Below are 13,173 nucleotides of genomic sequence, written 5' to 3'. Positions count from 1 at the left end.
CTTGCTCCAGAAATGCTTTGGAACTTCTACAAAGTTAGCAGCTAAGCAGGGGACTAGCCGATTTCATATGCAAAGATTGTTGCATGTCATCAGTGGGAGACTGCCAACCAAAGGATTTATTTTTTAAAAAAAGCAAGTGAAAACTTTTAATTTAGGTTTTGACATATTCTGCTGATATACATTGGAGCAAAGATTGGAACTTGCCTGCTGTCATCTGTTGCAGATTCTACTGGAATGTTAACCATTGAAGGTTGAGTCTGATGTGAGTTTTTAGTACTCAAGAACCACGTATTTGTTACAACTAAATAAAATGTGCTACGGAGTGCTTCAGAGTTCTGGCTTACAGTCTGAAAGAAAAAATTTTCCCAGGCAAGTTGAGATTTTGTATGATATCTTGTTATTCAAAAGTATACTAGCTTTTATATTAAAAAAAAAAAGGTGGAATCCAAATTGAGGTCTTTGACTCTAAGACCAGTTTTCTTTCCAGTGTGCCTACCTGTTTATTCTTATCAGAGACAGGAGATGTGTGTTCTGTTGTTACCAGAAAAACATACACAACCCGAAGAAATTTTTTTTGGCTCATTTAAGTTCTGCAAGTATTGAGTTGTGCTATGTAGTCAGCTGTATATTGAAGGGAAATGCCTAAGGAGGAGTATGTATTGTTCCTTGCCTGCCAATTATATATTAAGTACCCACAAGCTTCCAGGTTCAGTGCACACACACTATCTACATCCTTGTGAGATAGGGCTTCTCGCTTTCCTCATAAAAGGGTTATTCAAACAACTGTTTTGTGAGTTCTGTAGATGTCAGGTAGTGGGCTGTCTTTCCACATAGACTGAGCTGGTAGAGAAATGTGTCTCTCCATCAGAAGGTCTGAGACCCAAGCTATGGCTGTGATAGATCTGGGATATATTAGGAAAGCAGCCTCCATAGCACCTGCTAACTGACTGGTTGCAAGGCTATGTGTGAAGATGAAGAGGTGATCTGGGCCTTCTTGTCTCAGACACTAGAAGAGTAGCTAGCTGGAATGGCAGGTGACTTGTTTAGTTTTGGACCTGCTGAATCCTAGGGGCCCATGGAACATGAAGGCAGCTATGCCAGAAGAGCAAGTGGGCATGTGGCCTGAGGTTCAGAAGAAAACCCCAGGCTGAAGATCTCAATTTGGAAGTCATTAGCCATGAGAGGAGTGATGTCACAGAGGGAGAGAAATGTGAAAGGGCAGAACTCTTCAGAACAGTGGCTTGTAAGAGCACAGTTGAGGAGAAGAGCTCATAAAAGACTGGGAAGGAGCAGCCACAGATACACTGAAAATCGAGGGATAACCAGGAACTATGGTGTTCTGGAAGCCAAATGAGGAGAGAGATCTTTGGATCTCAGATCTGGGTTGGTTTATATTTCTTGTAACTGCACAGCAACTACCTTTCCGCTGAACTCATCACTGGTAAGGCATAGGATAGGGCAATTAAACATATAAGCAGAAGAAAAGATTTGCATGGGATATTTTGGTACTTTTCCATTTATACCATGGAGGAGGATCAGACTTGTTCTTTGGGATCCAAAAAGTAAAGGTAGGGGCACTGAATAGAATTCCTGGGCTAGTGAACACAAGATAATAGCAGAGAGAACAGATGAATAATGGAAAGGGCTTCCAGCAGGTGCTGAGCTCCCTGTCTCAGGAGGTGGCAAGCAGGTCAGGGATATTTTAGAATGGAATCTTGCACTATGGGAGAGTTTGGTTAGATAACTTCTAGGTCACTTCCTTAAGTACCAAGAAGTGAATGTTAGAGAGCTGAAAGAGGATGGTCTTTAAAGTTGAATACTCTGGGTTCAAATTGTGACTCTGCTACTTATCTGTTTATAAGCTGTGTGACCTTGGGGAGATGACTTCACTTCTCTGAGGTCCAGGTGCTCATCTCTAATAGAGATAGTAATCAGTTGCCCACTATGTTATTTAGTAAGGTAATATGCAGAAGAGTCTGGCATGTGGTAAGCAATTATTAAATACTGACAGCTGTTAGGAACTATGGTGAGCTAATAGATGCTGAGAGAAGAACAGTCTGTGTAGGTGTGGCACCACCATTTGTGGAAAGGAGTGTTAAGAGGAACAAGCAAATGTAAGAACATTCACGTCTAAAATTTAACCTTTATGTTTTAAGTCCTTCTGGGGCTTGACTTAAGCAGTGAAGGCTTACCATTTTTCCCCTTGTTTGCCCCTGTATGACTGTGCTGGGCCACCTGGCAACAGTCCTGATGAAGCACAGGAGGGCAGCTAGACAAAACACCCAGCAGAATGGCATGACAAGGTGGTGGGGGCGAGAGCCAGGAGACCCACTAAAGCAGCCTGGCAATGGCTCCTGTTGGGTATTTCTCAAACATGCCCACCTAGCAGGATCTTACATATCATCTATTCCTACCGTGTACTGCACAGATGAGAAAGACCCACAAGGCCCTTGGATGGCCAGTAGTCACACAGCTGAAGGACCAATTGACGTTTTTTAGTTCCCATGTTTCATAGAAAAGAAAACAGAAAGAGAGAACTGGTCACCCAGCAAGTCAGTGAGAGCCAGGCCTCAATCCAGTGTCTCCTGATTTCTTTCTGGTACCCCCACAGCAGGGTACTCTTCTTTTTGTTGTCTTGGCTGGATATTATTCATGAAACTTGAGAATTCTGTCTGCTTTGGATTTTATAAAAATAAACACCATAGGCCAGAGAATGCATTGTGCCTGTCTTTCCTGTGCTATATCTGTTTTTAATGCAAACATCAGACTTCACAGAGTTTTTGTGCAGATGAAAACTTTAAACTTGTATATACATATTTATAAAACAAGACAGAACCTTTGTTAAACATTTTATGTTTAGCCTTTTAGGATCTCATCCTAGCTAACAGACCCACACTACACTAAGCTCTCTGACATTTGATTATTTTAATTATCCAGCTTGATTATATGTAAAATGGGAATCAGGAAAACATTTTTTTCCATTTTTACTGTATATTACAGATCTTTCACTTTTGAACACAATCTTGCATTGGGTTTCCTAAGCATCTGCCTCGGTTTTCTAAACTACCTTTTGCTCTTTACCATGCCTCCACTTCTCCCCCAGTGATAAGTTCAATGGGATGTTTGTGCCTCTCAGATTAATACCAAATACCAAGTCCTGTTGTGTTTTTGAAGAGCATCTCTTCACCATATTTTAACAAAAAATTTCTTCATGGCTTTGAATAGAGACTGACTATATTGGGAGACTATTTAGAGCTTAGTGGCCTTGATAAGCTTTGTAATTCAGGAGTCGGAAGTGAATCCTACTTTATATAATGTTTAGTTCAATTTGGGAATTTATCACAGCATCCTCTGAGGGTGTAGGAAAATTTTTGAGAAAGGCAGATACTTTGGAAATCATATCAGTACAGCCAATATGGGCCTTTTCGTTGCATTGAAAAAGTTACAACTTGATAATTTTTATTTTGTCCTATAGGCTAATTAGGTAGCTAATTAGGAACAGGTCTAGGTGTCAAGTAGACTTGGTTTGAAATTGTACCCCTGCTGTTTATGTCACAGGAAAGCCACCTCAGTTCTTGCTTTAATTCATTAACTGTGGGAATTGAATATAGTAATGTTCATAAAGAATTTGGTGCAGAACTTGGCACATGGTAGGTACTTGATCAACATTTGTTGAAAGGATAAATGCAGCTAGCTTACATCATAGGAGTGAGAAAGGAGGGGACAGGTGATGCTCAAATCCTTGGTGGCGTTTCCTGCCCTGGAGACAAGAGAGTCAGAAAATTAGCATGGTGAAAGTTGTCTCTTCAGAGGCTACATACTTATTTCTGTTTACACTAAAAATGATTCTTTGACTTTAAGTTTGAAACAAGTAAAAAAGCAAGTTGATCAGAGAACTTCTTCATCCCTCTCAGTCAACTGCACGTTTCTTCTTTGGTTTCTAGGAAGTCACAGCCAGAAACATATTCCAAAGTCACATTAAAATGCCACATGAAATATTTGCTGTCTTAGATGATCCACACCACTGTTCACCTTCATAAATGTGACCAGTCAAGAGTTATAGCTCCTTGTCACCCTATGTTGGGTCTCTTCCTCATATCTCATCCATCTTCCTTGCCACTGCCACATAAATCTTCCTAAAACATCTCTTTCATCTTGTCTCAATCTGTGTCAGATACCTACAGTGGCTCTCTTTGCTGTGGGACAGAAGCCAAACACATAACCCACAGGGGTAGCTCCCTGCCACTATTTATTGACATCTATTACAAGGAGGACATCGAGCTTGGTGTTTTACATGTGCTAACTCTTTGGAAAACATTTTTTTTTTTGTACTGGGGATTGAACTCAGGGGCACTCGACCACTGAGCCACATCCCTAGCCCCTTTTTGTGTTTTATTTGAAGACAGGGTCTCACGGAGCTGCTTAGGGCCTCATTAAATTGCTGAGGCTGGCTTTGAACTCATGATCCTCCTGCCTCAGCCTCCCAAGCTACTGGGATTGCAAGCATGTGCCACCAGACCAACTAGACACATTTCTTTATCCTACTTTACTGATAATGAATAGGAGACTTGGACAGCTTCAGTTGCTTGCCTAACTAAGTTCCCTCCTGCAGTTAGAGCCAGAATTCTAAACTCTCTGAGGCCACTTGATTCAAAAGCCTAGGTTGTTTTTTTTTTTAGATTCTGGGCATCTTTCTCCCAACCATTTTTTTCCACTTTTTGTTAAATAATATTCTTCTATGGATTAAATGTGGATGCGAGATATCTACCTTCAACTTAGGAGGAGGATTAGGAAGGTTTAGAGATGAGAGGTTGGCCCTGTGTAAACCAGCATCTCCCAGAAGTCAAACCTTGTATTCTGATTGAGATTCTTGGCATGTACTGAGTTGATAGGGCCCAAAACACAAAGATCACCTAGCATAGTGCTTAACCTCAAACAGGGGCTCAGTAACCATTCATGGCCTTCAGAAATGGATGAGCAGAGGCCTCAGGTCTTCAGAACCCTCATGCAGGAAACATGGCTCATGAAGAAGACTGAAGAGCAGAATGATGGGGCCATGAGGTGGCTCTCAGCGAAATCTCAACATCCCCTTTGGCCAAACATCAAGATAGTGGAGATCCAAATCAAGTGGTGTGTGGTAGGAGGTACTATTTCCTTCTGTCCCTTTCCTGAGTTCACTCCTGTCACTTCTGAGTGTAGTGGACTATTCAGATTACTTTTCAAAGAACCCAGTCAAGCTCTGAGGCCTGGCTACCACCAATTTCTGCTGCATCTGGCAATGATTACTGCTTTCTGGAGACTCCTTGAAGACAGAGTATCTGGCAGGAAAGAGTAAAGTGGGCTTCTACTTTAAGCTTCAGACTAATGAATGTGGATGTCCTCATCTATAGCCATCACTCACTCATTCATTCAGTATTTATTCTGGCTGAATGTTCTAGACATGTGTTTAGAGGAGATGGAGCTTAGCTTATAGAGGCAGATAGATCTTCATCAAATCTTGGCTCTGCACCTTCCCTGCTGGGTAACTTCAGATAAGGATTTTATTTCTTTGAGATTCATTTCTTCCTTTTTGAAAAAAAAAGTGACTAATGATGCCTTCTTGCAGGGTTATTGTGAGTTATAGTGATACGTGTGAAGAGCCATACAATAGCATCTTGTACATAATAGACACTCCACAAACAGTAGCCTATTTTATAGTTGAAGTACTTTTAATAAAACATAAAATCCAACACTTTAACCATTTTAAAGTATGTGCAATGCATTGTTTCTTATGGTACTCATAATATTCTGCAACTCTCACCATTACTTAATTCCAGGACATTTCATCATCCAAAAAGAAATCCTGTTACCCATTAAGCAGTCACTTCCCATTGGCACCTTCCCCGTTTTCTTGGCAACTACTAATTTCTGTCTCTATAGATTTGCCTATTCTGGATGTTTAATATAAATGGAGTCATCAAATAAATGACTTTTGTGTCTAACTTCTTTTACTTAGAGTCATTTTCAAGATTCATCCATATTATAGCATGAATGAGTGTATCATTTCTTTTTATGGCTGAGTAATATATCTGTTGTATGGATATACCATACTTCGTTTATCAGTTGACAAGTTCCTCGACATTTGGGTTGTTTCTGCCATTCAGCTATTTTGAACAATGCTTCTCTGAATGCACACGTACAAGTTTATGTGTGGGAGCACATTTTCATTTCTTTTGAGTACACACCTAGGAGTGGAATTGCTGGGTCATATCAAACACAGAATATTCTATGTTTAAATTTTTGAGCAACTGCCAAACTATTTTCCACAATGATTGCCCCATTTTACACATCTACCAGAAGTGTTTGAGGGTTCCAATTTCTACACATCCTCCCCAATACTTATTTTTTCCTCATTTCTCCCATTTTTCCCAATTTTAGCCATCCTGAGTATAAAATGATATCTTCTTGTAGTTTTGGTTCACATTTTCCTAATGGCTGATGATGTTGATTATCGCTTCATGTGCTTTCTTAAAGTAAGCACATGAAGTGTCCTTTTTGAAATTATTTTTTCATTAAGCATTTTTGTTTGATGAGTCCCTATTGTGTGGCTAGTCCTATAATGTTGGCCCACTAGAGGATACTAACACTCTAGAGAGAAGAGGGACCTCTAAGGAGGTAATTGCAGCATAGTGAGATAATAGACTATGGAAGAAAGCATCTATAGTGTGTAATGGGACCCTTGAGAAGAAAGGAGGAGATGAGTGGAGGGTGGGCAGTTATTCAAGCAGACAGTGAAAGAGGAGGGCATTCCAGATGCAAACAAGAGCATGGAGCCTCGAGTATAACTGGTGGGAATGAGTTATACTCCCATGAAGAGAAAAATGACAGACCAGAAGAGCACAGCTTACTTGAGTTCTCACACCTATGAAGTGATGGAACTGGACCTAGAATGCAGGTTGTCTGACTTTTAGTTCTTTCCACAACTTGCAGACTGACCCTCAGCAATTCTTAAGTTGACACTCAAGGCAATTTCTTCTCTTCCCCCAACCACCTTACCTTCTTCCCTTACCTCTCCCTCTTGTCTATAGCTGAGCCATCTCTTGTGGTTCAATTTAAGTATTTTCCTAACTTTTATGATTCCTATTTTTGCCCCACCTTGTGTGGTCTACATTTTCATTGTCCTTAAGTGGTTATCCTTTCATGTTGATGGGCTCTTCAAATGCCAATAATTCTTCTCAGGTTCTTAACATGGAATTGATTTTCCTCACAGCATTCTGTAAGTAGGAATTATTTACTTCAAGTCACAGATGAGGAAGTGGGCTCATAGAAGTAAAGTTAATTTACCCAAGATCATTCAGAAGTAAGGAGTCTAGTTCAGATGCCACCTCCTCTCAAAAACCTTCCATGGTTACACCTGAAGTGGTCTCTCTTGCTCCTGAAATCCTTTAGCTGTTATTCCTCCATATTCATCTCCATGTTGGAATTCTCCGGTAAGCTCCTCATGAACTATTTTGTTTCCCCATCTGGATGCTCATTCACCTATGTCCCCAGAACCTAGCCTTGGTTTTGCAGAGTATAAGTTTTCAATGAGTGTTATGCTGACACATAGGAGGAAAGGCTCTAGACCTGGGTTACATTGTTGAGGTTCTCATATATTCATGTAAATGCTGATAATTTCTGACCTTGCATAATGGTGAACTGTCTAGGGTGGGGACTTCATGTGATCTGCTCCTCCTTTATCCCTGGGCCTGATTGATACACGGATGGATGCAGAGACTTCACCATTTGGAAACCCATTTATTTTTTGTCTGCATTTTGAAAGAGTTGAAGGAGGTAATCTGAGGATTGTTCTCTATCCAAATATCACCTAGTTTTGTAAGTCTGAATGACTCCTTCTCTGTTCAAAATCCACACCAACACAATATCGAGCTACACACTTTCAGCTTAGGAAAGTAAAGCACAGCTTGTCATTTCCAGTTTGGTGGTTGCATCTCAAACTTTCTCCATTGAACTTGTCAAACTGAAAGCTAGCTCAGGAGCTCTGCCTCCAATACACACTATCAAAAGTCCTAGTACCACCCTCTCGTCTGCTGTCTTCTACATGTGCGTGTATGCACACATGCTGACACACACACTGTGTGCACACCATGTCAGGATAATTTCATTTGAAATACTTAATCTTTAAGTTTTATATTTTAGATATTTTTATTTTAACCTTAGAAAGAATCAACAATTATTTGTAGGAGAGAAGCTATTGCTCTTTTGGAAATGCCCAAGTCCCCACTGTTATTCAGGCCTAACCCATTGGATGTATATTATAGCTACAAAGTGAATAAGAACAGGTCATTCTTGTGAGAACAGAACCCAAGGATTATTCCTCTGGTCAGTGGGAAGGGTTGTTTTTAATCAGTAGGAGGTTATTTAATAAGGCCACCTCTTTTTTCCTGGGTATTTCCTTTATACTCATACCCTGCTTAAGTCATTTCTTTGTTTTTGAAATTAGATCTTTTTCACCTTATTCTTAAAGTGATAAAATGATTTAGGTACATTGATAATACCAAGTATAATGTCCCATTCTTTGAGTGCCTAGGGTGACAGCATAGTTTGGTGAATTGTGTGACTTTCCTGCTATCATCCCTAAAACTCTGGTTATGGAGGAGAGGCCTGAGCTTGGAGACTAAGATCTTGCTCGCCTCTCCTTCCCCTGTCATGGAATGGCTGAGGGCCAACCAGGTGTTTCTGACTCAAGTCCCACCTTTGATAATCTAGGCCTCTATTCCTAAGACCATTTAGAAAGACTTAGCATTTGAGTACATTCATTAATAAGCATCCTTCTCAGCTTTACTAACAAGTTGTAAGGAGATGGCCTTACACCTCACCCACCATGGCCTGGATGAGGTGTAAGGCCATCTTAACACAGACAAACACATTCATGCATGAAGACCCTTGGAGACTGGATTTAACCAACTACGGGGTGTGTCATGCTTTGGGTAACATGCTAGAGACTGCACTTAAAGTACAACAGTAGCAGCCTTTGGGGAGTGTAAGAAATAATGGTTCCCAAAGTCTCAATTCAAGCCCAGAACACAAACTATTTTACCACAGGGGGCCAATTCCAGAGTGGGTTCAGATTTCTATCTCTGGAGCCCTAGCATTTGAACTTTTACTTTTGACACCTCCCATGAGAGACAGATCTGGGAAGTATAGTTTGAAATCTGTGCAGAAACAAAACAAAACAAAACTCTTACAGATTCTCTGAGGTTGCACTTAAACAATGAGAAAGTGAGGAGAAATCATATTGTTTTGTATTGATGTAGCACTTTACAGTTTGTAGCACACTTCAGTACATGTTTTAAGCCCATTGGAAGTTTTCCACTCCTGGCTGTTCCTCAGACCTGCGCTTTGGGCAGGCCTTACCCATCTTTTGGGTTGAGTTTCCTCATCTGTGAAATGAGAGTTGGACCAGTTGGTTACTGAAGTTCCTCCTTCTATGATTTAATTCAATTAAAAAGGCAGTAAATATTACTCATTACTCTTCCCATATCTACCTTACTTAGCCTGTCTTGCGTCAGGACTGTGGGGAGTTCCATGCCCTTCCAGCTTAGACCTTACCTTCAAAGGGATATTATCCCTCTTGTGCCACTGTTGTCTGAGCTGGCAGAAACCCAACAGGTTTTTCTGGGAAGATACTTGGCTTATAAAGATCTGGATTATTGAGGGGTTCATATACCAGTTAAATTCAGACCAGATGACAGTCTAGAGGCAGTTCAATTCCAAGAGTCTAGAATTCCATAAAGCCTACTCTCTAAATTGAACTTTGACCCCTAAGTGAATTCATTTGGGTGCTGTTTCAGCACTTTTTGTGACAGTGCTTTTAGCAAATACCCTCCATCCTAGAGGTGGATCTGCCCTGCTCCTTACTCTTAGGATCTGTACATGCAGGACAATAATACTTTTATTTTTTAACTGGTCTGGCCTCAGTCATTTTCTAGAATTTGAGGTTTGGGGCTTTTTAACCATTTTGATTCATGATTAACGTTGTTCTCTTGATATGCATTTTAGAAGACAAATCTGACCTTGAAAACAGTGTGATGCAGAAGAAAATAAAAATCCCCAAACTTTCCCTCAATCACATAGAAGAAGATGGGGAGGTTAAAGATTATGGGGAAGAAGATTTACAACTTAGACACATCAAGGTAACAAAATCTTTGCTCTTCTTAGAAGTATGTGGGACATTTTTATATTTCTCATAGCTAAAGAATTTTAATCTGGCCTCCTTCCCCACATAAAATGTCCCCTGGTATCATAGTTCATGATTTTTTCAGGGTGGAGGAGACTTGGGACAGCTCATGTGCATTTGCCTCGCTGGCCCACTTTCCGGGGAGCCCTGATTTATGCTGTGCCACCAAGCACAGTCCCGTTTGCATGGTCTGTGCAGTGTCATCACTGCTAGGGGTTTGGAACAATGTGTTTCTTCCTGACCACAGCTCTGGAGAGGTCACTGCTGAGTTCCAGGAACATTAAGAATCTCTTGGTCTTGAGCAGCAATTTAGAGCTAGTCACTCTCAGATGGCCCAAATAGCTAAGGGTGGACTCATTGTGAAAAGATGTTAGCAAGGACCACAGAGGGCATTTGTGGGACCCTGGTTTGGATGAAGACTTTTACATGAGGTGGCATTTCCTTGCTATAGGCCCCAGTTGGCCTCCTGCTGCCTTCACTTTGAACACTTGCTAGAAATCTTGTTCAGCAAGCTAGCTGTTTTGTTTTGTGTAGTGAGTATCCCAGAGGAAGGGAGAAGGAAAAGAAGGAAAAAGGGTGACTTCTGCATTGAACATGATCTGATTTGGGACACAAGATCAAGGTTGTTCCCAAGGCCTAGTGCAAAATATGATGTTGAATTCAATTCATGCCACTTGTGGCACCCCTGCTGTGGCCCCTTAGCTCATGCAGATTACCCAGAGATTAGCTAGACCCTAGGCCCAGGGTCTCACAATATAGTGATGTGTAAGTGATCATTACAATTTAAGCTGCTAAAATCATCTATACTAGTACTTTATCACTGCAGATAAAAGAACATAGGATTTCATCCTGTTACTCAATCTCATAGTCATGGCTTTGTTTTGTTTTGTTTCCCTTTAATTTCCCAAAACTCAGTGAAAGGTTAAGATAGGCCTGCCCAAGGTAGTTAAGTTGTCCAGAATCTTGTGTCCTCAGTTGTCTGCACCTCCCACACATGCCCTCAGTCAGGAGAGCTCCTAACCTCCAGCCCTGGGTAAAGAGTTCAGCTGGTCCTGTAACTCCCAGTTCCCTCAGTGCAAGCTTTGTCCCCTTGAGCAGGAATTTCCTCAGGCAGCTAAGTCCCCAACTCTGGATAGTCATGGGTAATCCTCTTCTAAGTGGACATTCCTCTCTGAACCCACTGTCTTGATGAGGGAGAGGCTGATAGATGTGGGGGAAGGAGCCTTGTAGGAAATTCAGTTCAAATGCTGATTCTAACTCTGTTCTTTAACTCACCATGTGATACTGAGTGTGGTTATTCCCATCTCTGGGCCTCAATTTCCTCAAAATGAGGGAAACTGAGTACCCTCCAATACTAGCATTCTTTGAAGTTTTCAGTTGAGTAAAACATTTAACAAGATCCTGCCAAGTGCCAGTTCTGAGTGAGTAGGCAGTGGAGAAACAGAAAATAAGACATTTTTACTGTCCTATATTAGAGTGGATTAGAGTTTTTAACATTCTTCCCAAATAAAGCATTCTTGAAAAGGTTACATTGGTAGAGTGGCCTTTTTTATTTTCTTATTTTGTTGTGGAAGAGATTTGAGTATCATTCCCCTGTGATGGTGTGGCCTGTCCTGATTTTTCCCTAATTCTTTGCAAATATATATTGATCACCCCACAAGAGCAAGTGACTGCTCAGGCATCGTGGATGTGGGGAGCTGGGGAATTTGGAAGGGTGGCCATGGTATATACATCCAGGAGGCAGAGTGGTGGAATGGAAAAAGTGCTGGCCTTGGTTCTGCCACCAACTGACCATATGACTTTGGCAAGCCCCTTCCACACTCTGGACCTCCATTTTCCCACTTGTAAAATGAAGGGCTTTTACTGAGTGTTTACACAGCTGTCTACAAACACTGATGTTCTGTGGTTCTGTGATTCTAGGATTGTCTGGGGAAATATTGAGCTGCAGTCCAAGAAAGTCCCAGCTGCCCTTGCCTGAACTGATTCTCGTTGTCCTACACAGAGACCTGAGGGGCGGAAGCCGAGCGAAGTGGCGCACAAGAGCATCGAGGCAGTGGTGGCTCGGCTAGAGAAGCAGAACGGCCTGAGCCTGGGCCACAGCACTTGTCCTGAGGAGGTCTTCGTGGAGGCCTCCCCAGGCACAGAGGACATGGACAGTCTAGAGGATGCTGTTGTGCCCCGGGCTCTGTATGAAGAGTTGCTGCGCAACTACCAGCAGCAACAGGAGGAGATGCGCCACCTCCAGCAGGAGCTGGAGCGGACTCGGAGGCAGCTGGTGCAGCAGGCCAAGAAGCTCAAGGAGTATGGGGCACTCGTGTCTGAAATGAAGGAGCTCCGCGACCTCAACCGGAGGCTCCAGGATGTGTTGCTCCTACGGCTTGGCAGTGGTGAGTGCCCCAGCAGACCACCTACCACTCCAAATGGGGGACATTTTTTTTTCAGCTCCTCTTCCAGGAGGGCTAAACAGAGAGATAGGCCAAGGCAAGGGGCAGAAGCCAGGGAGGGACAGAGACCGGGCTCTGCAGTTCCCTAAGGACAAGTCACTTCCCTCTCTCAGTATATCTGATAGGAGCTCATGGCTGCAGCAGTGGGCACACTGTGATGGGAACACTGGGGAACGTGACTTAGAGAACAAAGGCTGACAAAACATTTGTTACTGTTAATTTATGTATTCTTTTAGCAAGAGGCATTGCCAGGCATTATAAAATCCCTCTCCAAAGAGGTCTCAGGTCAGTAAAGAGAACTAGACATGATCCTAAAAACTTGTATTCCAGTTAGTCAGAAAGTAATGGAGGCCACAGAAGGGATGCTGGAAGTTCAGGGTGTGGAGTGGTTATTTGTAACGGAGGACATGAGGAGAACTTCAGGAAGGAACTGGGCCTTGGACAGGTGGGCACTATTTCAAGGCACAGGAGGAGGCCAAGGGCAGTACACATGAGTATGGGAAAACACCT

At 42.0% G+C, this 13,173-nt stretch overlaps 2 protein-coding genes across 6 annotated transcripts in view; both read left to right on the top strand.

The window, feature by feature from the left end:
* Nucleotides 1-13,173, top strand: part of Agbl4 (AGBL carboxypeptidase 4) — a 1,323,233-nt gene that overhangs the window by 1,080,831 nt on the left and 229,229 nt on the right. The gene's annotated exons all lie outside the window — the stretch shown is intronic.
* Nucleotides 1-13,173, top strand: part of Bend5 (BEN domain containing 5) — a 46,668-nt gene that overhangs the window by 5,091 nt on the left and 28,404 nt on the right. Inside the window, exons 2-4 of one of the 4 annotated variants that reach the window (XM_021720327.3) lie at nucleotides 224-369; nucleotides 10,042-10,175; nucleotides 12,222-12,606. In XM_021720327.3, coding sequence (XP_021576002.1) covers nucleotides 10,071-10,175; nucleotides 12,222-12,606 — 490 coding nt within the window. In that variant the 5' untranslated portion in view covers nucleotides 224-369; nucleotides 10,042-10,070. Of the gene's footprint in view, nucleotides 1-223; nucleotides 370-10,041; nucleotides 10,176-12,139; nucleotides 12,607-13,173 lie in introns of all 4 variants that reach the window. The other 3 variants (XM_005318015.5, XM_021720343.3, XM_021720351.3) reach the window with 3 other exon arrangements.

Source organism: Ictidomys tridecemlineatus, chromosome 11 (assembly GCF_052094955.1).
Source record: "Ictidomys tridecemlineatus isolate mIctTri1 chromosome 11, mIctTri1.hap1, whole genome shotgun sequence".
In the NCBI taxonomy this organism is placed as follows: domain Eukaryota; kingdom Metazoa; phylum Chordata; class Mammalia; order Rodentia; family Sciuridae; genus Ictidomys; species Ictidomys tridecemlineatus.
This window is presented reverse-complemented; position numbering and strand designations above follow the sequence as displayed.